Source organism: Trichomycterus rosablanca, chromosome 8, assembly GCF_030014385.1.
Source record: "Trichomycterus rosablanca isolate fTriRos1 chromosome 8, fTriRos1.hap1, whole genome shotgun sequence".
In the NCBI taxonomy this organism is placed as follows: Eukaryota; Metazoa; Chordata; class Actinopteri; order Siluriformes; family Trichomycteridae; genus Trichomycterus; species Trichomycterus rosablanca.
The window spans coordinates 3,886,283-3,892,940 of record NC_085995.1 but is presented as its reverse complement, the minus strand read 5'-3'; the positions used below and the strand labels follow the sequence as shown (position 1 = coordinate 3,892,940).

General features: G+C 38.6%; 1 protein-coding gene across 1 annotated transcript; it reads right to left on the bottom strand.

Annotated features, from left to right (window-relative positions):
- Positions 1–2,522: 2,522 nt before the first annotated feature.
- lpar4 (lysophosphatidic acid receptor 4) lies at positions 2,523–5,487 on the bottom strand. Its single transcript, XM_062999712.1, has 2 exons — positions 5,214–5,487; positions 2,523–3,822 (listed from the first exon to the last, which is right to left on the bottom strand). Exon 2 carries the CDS (start codon positions 3,709–3,711, stop codon positions 2,662–2,664), a length of 1,050 nt encoding a protein of 349 aa, XP_062855782.1. The 5' UTR covers positions 3,712–3,822; positions 5,214–5,487; the 3' UTR covers positions 2,523–2,661.
- Positions 5,488–6,658: the final 1,171 nt, after the last annotated feature.

Sequence of the window (6,658 nt, the reverse complement as noted above, 5' to 3'; positions counted from 1 at the left end):
GTTTGGAATTGTTCAGGTGAACTTTAAAACATGAATTATGAATGGAAACTTTCCTCCTCAGAATTTCCAGGGTGCCAACAACTGTAGCATACAAATTAAAGGAACATACCTTTTCGTCATAAGATTTTATTTCTATCATTATACTTCCAATTAATTAAAGTTTTTTGTTAATTTTAAACATTTTTTATAAAAGTCCATTATAGCATATAATGGGTCACTACACCCAGCCAATCATTATGAACTATAATGTTAATACAGTAACATAAAAATCAGTGCTTAATCATCGTCATCATCTTCTGTTCTCATAGTAAAAAAATGACAGAAATATCCGTTTTAAACATTTTAATTGCCTGATATCTTTCTGTTAGGGGCAGACAGACATTCAAACATGGAAAAGTGCTGTTTTGTTAGAACCTGCTTTCATACAAATACATTTAGCATGATATAACAATACAGTAGAAGTTCAGTGCAATTGCTTAACACGTTCCACTGACAACAGTTTTACATTTTTGTTTATACATATGAGTGAACCTAGAATTGCTAAGTAGTTTGACAGTATTTTAATGTAGAAATCCTGAACATGATTGGAAGCATTTGTTACTATTACAAAAGTGTCATATAGTTGATTAACTAAAAACAATAAATGATATTTTACCATGTGGCAACTTGCACCTGCCATCAATGAACATTTGATGTTCATATTAGTGATGTTAATTATTCATTAATTAACTGATTAGCAACAAAGACATTATTGTTTGGTTGATGCTGTCAGTTAAAATTAAAACTCATGATTAAAAAAGAAAGCAATACTAAGTGTGCACAGTGAGCGTTGCCTGTGATTTACCCCAGCCCACTCTTATGGTGCATGTGACAGTTCTGTTAATCACTTGTATCCTATCTCAGAGAATGCATTGTTTGAAACTTTTAAACGTCTGTATTACAATGAAGGAGACGCATTAGAATTACAACCTGACTGAAAAGTGGCTGATCATTTTAAATCATTCAATCTAGAAATAGTGTCACCGTTTTAATTTCAATATGGGGTACATATGCATGTATTTTTTTTTTTTTTAATGATGTGGATATTTTGCATCATGCCCCAGGAAAAGCTTTAAGACACCAGCTGCATCTTTATTATTAAATTAGCATGTTTAGTAACTGTTTAGTATCTGTTGTAAAAAAAAATTTCTGTTCTACCTTAATGCCATGTTCAGTATGTTATGGGTTTTTTATTTAAAAAAGCACAAAGATTTGTTAATATGAAACTTAGTGATGTGTTTAATATTTTGTTGGACTGGTGTATGCTTGTCAGTTAATGGTTAACCATCAACTACTGACGATCAGTTATCGGTTAAAGAAATTGGCAAAATATGCATCTCTAGTCTATATAAATAGAGAGAAAATAAAAAGGTAGCGTCTAAAGCTGAGATGCTGCTGGTCAATACTGATACTTATGACTTTTCGAAATTCATTCAGGTTTTGCACCTTCGGGGACCAAATCAGGTCCCATGTGCATGTCCTGCCTGTATTGTTAGCATGCTAGGTTAACTCTTCCTTCATAAACAATAAAAAAAGAAATCATAAAATACATTTACAACTTTTTGTTAATTAATTTAGTCTGTGAATTGCCACGACATTTGCCACTACTCATTTATAGTCAGTTGATTAAATCTCAGACCGTAACCTGCTACAGTTAGTGCTGCTGCCGTTTTGATTAAACTGTGTAAGAAATGAAGCAGCGCCCCCTCTGGTGTTAAACGCTCTGCGTTTGTGATACATTTTAGAGAATTAGAACCCTGAATTTTGCATCCAAAAACCTAGTGTTTTATGCAAAACGTGGTGGCCTTCCCTGAGAACGCTTTTATGTCTGTAGCATTTAGTCTATTTTATTTAAACAGGGGTGTTTCCTCTCATGGTTTAGTTCCACAAAGAAGTTACATATACGTACAGCCCAATCTAACCAGTCTGAGGTCTTTAGAGTATGATTGCTGCTTTTCACTCACCAAAATGAGAAAAAAAAAAAAATTTGACAAAACCAAATACTGTGGGCTGGATATAAAATACAATCTGTACTCACATTGTGTGTGACCAAAACTGAAGCTCATTATGCAAACTGGGCCTGGTACCTCATTCCAACAGTGTTATTTGTAAGGAAAAGAGCTAAAAACCTGCTGTAAATTTGTCGCAAATACAAAGCTGGAAAAACACTCCAAGACTTTTGGACCTGATTGTGATATGATGAAAATTCCTAATGATCCAATCCTGACCCCAGTTTTCATCATCCCAGTGTTTTGTTTGCACATTCTCACAGAGAAGAAGCAAAAATTGATGAAAAGAAGTAAAAACATTTGATTAAATCAGAGAACAGAGTCAATAAAGCGAAACAAGATGCCTGAAAAGTTCCACTAAGTAACAGCATGCTATTTGTGATTTAAAACCCAAAAGCTAGATGGATCTATCGAACAGTGTTGGACATGACCTGTAGGGTCAAATTTTCATGTAGACAAGTCCAAATTCCAGTTTTTTCCTCTGGCTGAACATAATCCTTAGAGCTAAATCCTCTGCACAGGACTAAGTAAAGCTCCTTTTAGTTTTCCTGAGACTCCTATACCAGAGCTCCTGAATGAATACTCTATGACATGTGGTCACATCTCACAATATTTAAAAATTCGTCTCTGTAACTGGTTCTTTTCCATTTCGGGATGCTGCATTGGCTTCAAACATCCCTACATCTGTGGTCTCTTTGCCACACACAGCTACTTCGGTATGTGGTGTGTTCTGGCACTTTCCTGTGGTCAGGGACTTCTGAAAGGACTCAGAGGTGAAGTAGTAGACCACCGGGTCGAAGCAGCAGTTTAGAGTGGCCACACACAGTGTTATGGGATAGAGAGTCCGCGCCAGCCGTTCAAGCCAGCAGCTAGCCAGGGCCTGAGTGCGCACCATGGCGTAGACGAATAGAACAGAGTTATACGGGACGAAACAGATGATGAAAATGGCCAGGTGGACCACAATCATTTTCAGCACACGTTCTTTGTTGGTGCCAATCTGGCAGAGTGTGGCTGGTTTGCGTAGAGTCCTTAGCACCATGGAGGAGCATGCCAGGTTAATGAGCAGCGGGATGAGAAAACCCACCACCTCAATGAAGATGGTGATCTTGGACAGGTAGGTCTTCCAGGTTTTCTGAGAGAAGCCTTCAAAGCATGTGGTGGTGCTTTTGGCCTTGTTGGTGGCTGAAAAAAAGGTCACTGACATGCCTCCACCCAGGATCAACAACCAGATGAGGGCGCACACGATGCCAGCGTTGCGTCTCGTCCTGATGGTCCGTGATCGGAACGGGTAAACAATGGCGAGAAAGCGGTCCACGCTGATGCACGTCAGGAAGAGCATGCTGCCATAGATGTTGGTGATAAAAGCACCACCAGAGATCTTGCACAGCTCATCACCAAACGGCCAGTGCCTCTTGACATTGTAGTATATTTTAAACGGGAGTGTGAATACAAATATCAAGTCTGATAGTGCTAAGTTGGTCATGAAGAGCGTCGTTTCATTGCGCATCTTCATCCGAAAGCAGAAGACAAACAACGAGGCGCAGTTGGTGACCAGGCCCAGCACGAAGACCACGCTGTACACCACTCCATACAGGTTGTACTTAAAGGAGTCGTCGATGCCGCAGTCGTCCAGTCCGGTCTCGTTAATCGAAAGGCTCGACATGGTGAAGGAGTTTCTGTCAACAAGTGCACCAGCTGTAATGTTCCTTCCAGTCCATCATCAACCAACTCCAAATGCTCCTGAGCTCTCCATCAGCCAGCCACTCTGTATTTTCTATAAAAGGGAACATGAGAACACATTTAGAAAGTTAAACAATAAACACCGTTGAGTTCTGAAGTCCTTGGTAAGATCCCAACCACTGACCAATAAACTTATTTTTATTTACAGACCAGTCAGCAAACACTTTCACTTGTGCACCAGTGAAATGTAAAATCAACATTTATTTAATTAAATATTACAAAAAAATTGCATTTTATTAGATTCAAATCAATTAGAATTCGAAATGAGCCAACAGTTACTAACTGTGATGTTTTGCTTTATGAACGTAATAGTTTTTGTTTTCTTTTTGTATATATACACTCGTTCCAAATTTGATGTCTGCAACATGGTTCAAAAAATGTTGGGACAGGACCATGTTTACCACTGTGTTGTCATCTTTCATCATTTGGGGATTGAAGAATGCAGCTTGATTTTTATTCATTTATTCATTCGGTTTTACCACTGCTTTATCCTGGTCAGGGTTGCGGTGGGTCTGATTAATTGGGTGAATGAAAGGCATGAAACATCCTGGAGAGATTGAACATGCCAGTCGATTCCAAGACATACACACACATTTACACACACACACACACACACACACACACACACACACACACACACACACACAAACACACTCACACATAGGGCAATTCTGGGTAGCTGTGAAAAAAGCTAGCCCAATATCACTGGAATCTCAGAGGTGCTATCGGCCAATAAAATACCCAATAGCTGGCACTCTATCTTACAGTATTAGGTCAAAAGAAAATGACCAGGTCTGGTGAATCTGGTTTTCTTTAACATCATGTAGACAACCAGGTCCTTGTGCTTACCTGGGAAAACGCCACCAGAATGCTCTATGAAAAGAAGAAAGCCCTGTTGAAGCAGGGGGATGCTCTGGGTATCGTTCTGCTAGAAAATCCTGACATTCATGTGGATGTTATTTTGACACATACCACCTACCTAAACGTTTTGCAGACCAAGTTCACCAATGTATGGCAATGATATACCCTAATATTAGTGATTTCTTTTAGTAGCACCCTGTCACACTGCATACATTGTTCAGAAATGGTTGAAGGAACCCGACAGAGAGATCGTGGTGTTGATGTGGTCACCAAATTCCTCAGATCTCTGGACAAAAAATTCTAAACCATTAAGGCCCCCTCAGAATGTACAAGTCTTGGTGCTAAATACTACAGCATGCCTTCAGATGTGTTGTGAAGTCCATGTCAGGTCTGATCAGTATTAGAAAGTAATTTTAATAAATACACTAAATACACTGTGTGCCATTTTCTAATACAATTGCTGCTTAATTTCAGGTGGAATTAGGAAAGCATAAAGATTTATTTTAGTCACAAGATGTTAAATATGCATAAAGTTTAAGGAAATAAATTCAAACTAAACCTCACCTCAGGTCCAGTCGGTTCATGATGTGTTTGTTAATTGTTGAATTAACGGGAGCCGCTTTTTCTCTTCTCTGTTCAGTTAAGTGAAATCAAAACGAATTAAACTTCCACTCACAGTGTAGATTTATTTCACCGGTATGTTTTAATCTTCCTGCTTTTCTCCTTCATCACTAGACTGTACACAGCAGCAGTGTGTGTGTTAATAACGGGTTATTTCTAGTAAATATAAAGAAACCGTTATGTCGCTCACGTTACACACTTGTTTTGAGCGACTCCAGACAAGTGAACTGCAGGAGAGCTTCGGGAAATCAGACAATGCGTTCCTAGTTCCATCCCAAAGTCCATCCAGACTATACACAGAGTGCACTAGAAAGGGCGCAGAGACTATTTATTAGGAATAAAGAAGCATTTGGGATCTGGCCCTGGTCCCGGGACAATGGGAGGGGCTTCAAAAGGGGGACTGGTGTCAGTATGGTGTGAGTGCTGGTGGTGTTGGTTATTCAAATTCAAGTTGGATTTCAGAACTCCATTAACACCAAACTACAGGGCTAAAATCTTTATTTAACTGATAAAAGTAGAATGAATAAATTTACCAAGTTTTACTGATCAGCTTCATTGTTCATTTGTTTGTTTGTTTATTAGGATTTTAACGTCATGTTTTACACTTTGGTTACATTCATGACAGGAACGGTAGTTACTCATTACACAAGATTCATCAGTTCACAAGGTTATATCTAAATATCGAACACAGTCATGGACAATTTAGTATCTCCAATTCACCTCACTTACATGTCTTTGGACTGTGGGAGGAAACCGGAGCACCCGGAGTAAACCCACGCAGACACGGGGAGAATGTGCAAACTCCACACAGAAAGGACCCGGACCACCCCACCTTGGGGATCGAACCCAGGACCTTCTTGCTGTGACGCGACAGGGCTACCCAGAATATTCAAGTTACAGCATTTAACAATAAGAAGGTGAGTTGGTGAAGATGATTGGGTATAAAAGGAAGATCCACCTCAAGGATCAGTCTCTAAAAGCAACGATGGGCCATCAAACTACAGGAGAGAATTATTCTAATTATGTACACAAATATTATAAAATATGCACAATTATAATTAAAAAATTATTTAATATTTACACCGATATTTTAGATTTTAATTTTTACTTCTCTGGTAAGTGGTACAGCTTCATAAATGTTGGTGCGGTACAGCTTCAGCAATTTATGTTTAATCCACACCTTCAGTTACTGTCTGTAGAATTAGGCAAGACTTACATGTTTTCTACTAAATTAAATAATGAAAATTCATTCTTTCATTTATTCATTCATTTTAATTAACTGTTTTATCCTGATCACAATGGGTCCAGTAATTGGCCACTGAAGAAACATGCAAGTAAATACAATTAGAGCACAGAGCCCTGACCACTACCAGCTTTAAGATAAACTG

Bases quoted from the DNA above. Each gene is read 5' to 3' on its own strand.
- lpar4 (XM_062999712.1), bottom strand. From the start codon at position 3,711: ATGTCGAGCCTTTCGATTAACGAGACCGGACTGGACGACTGCGGCATC.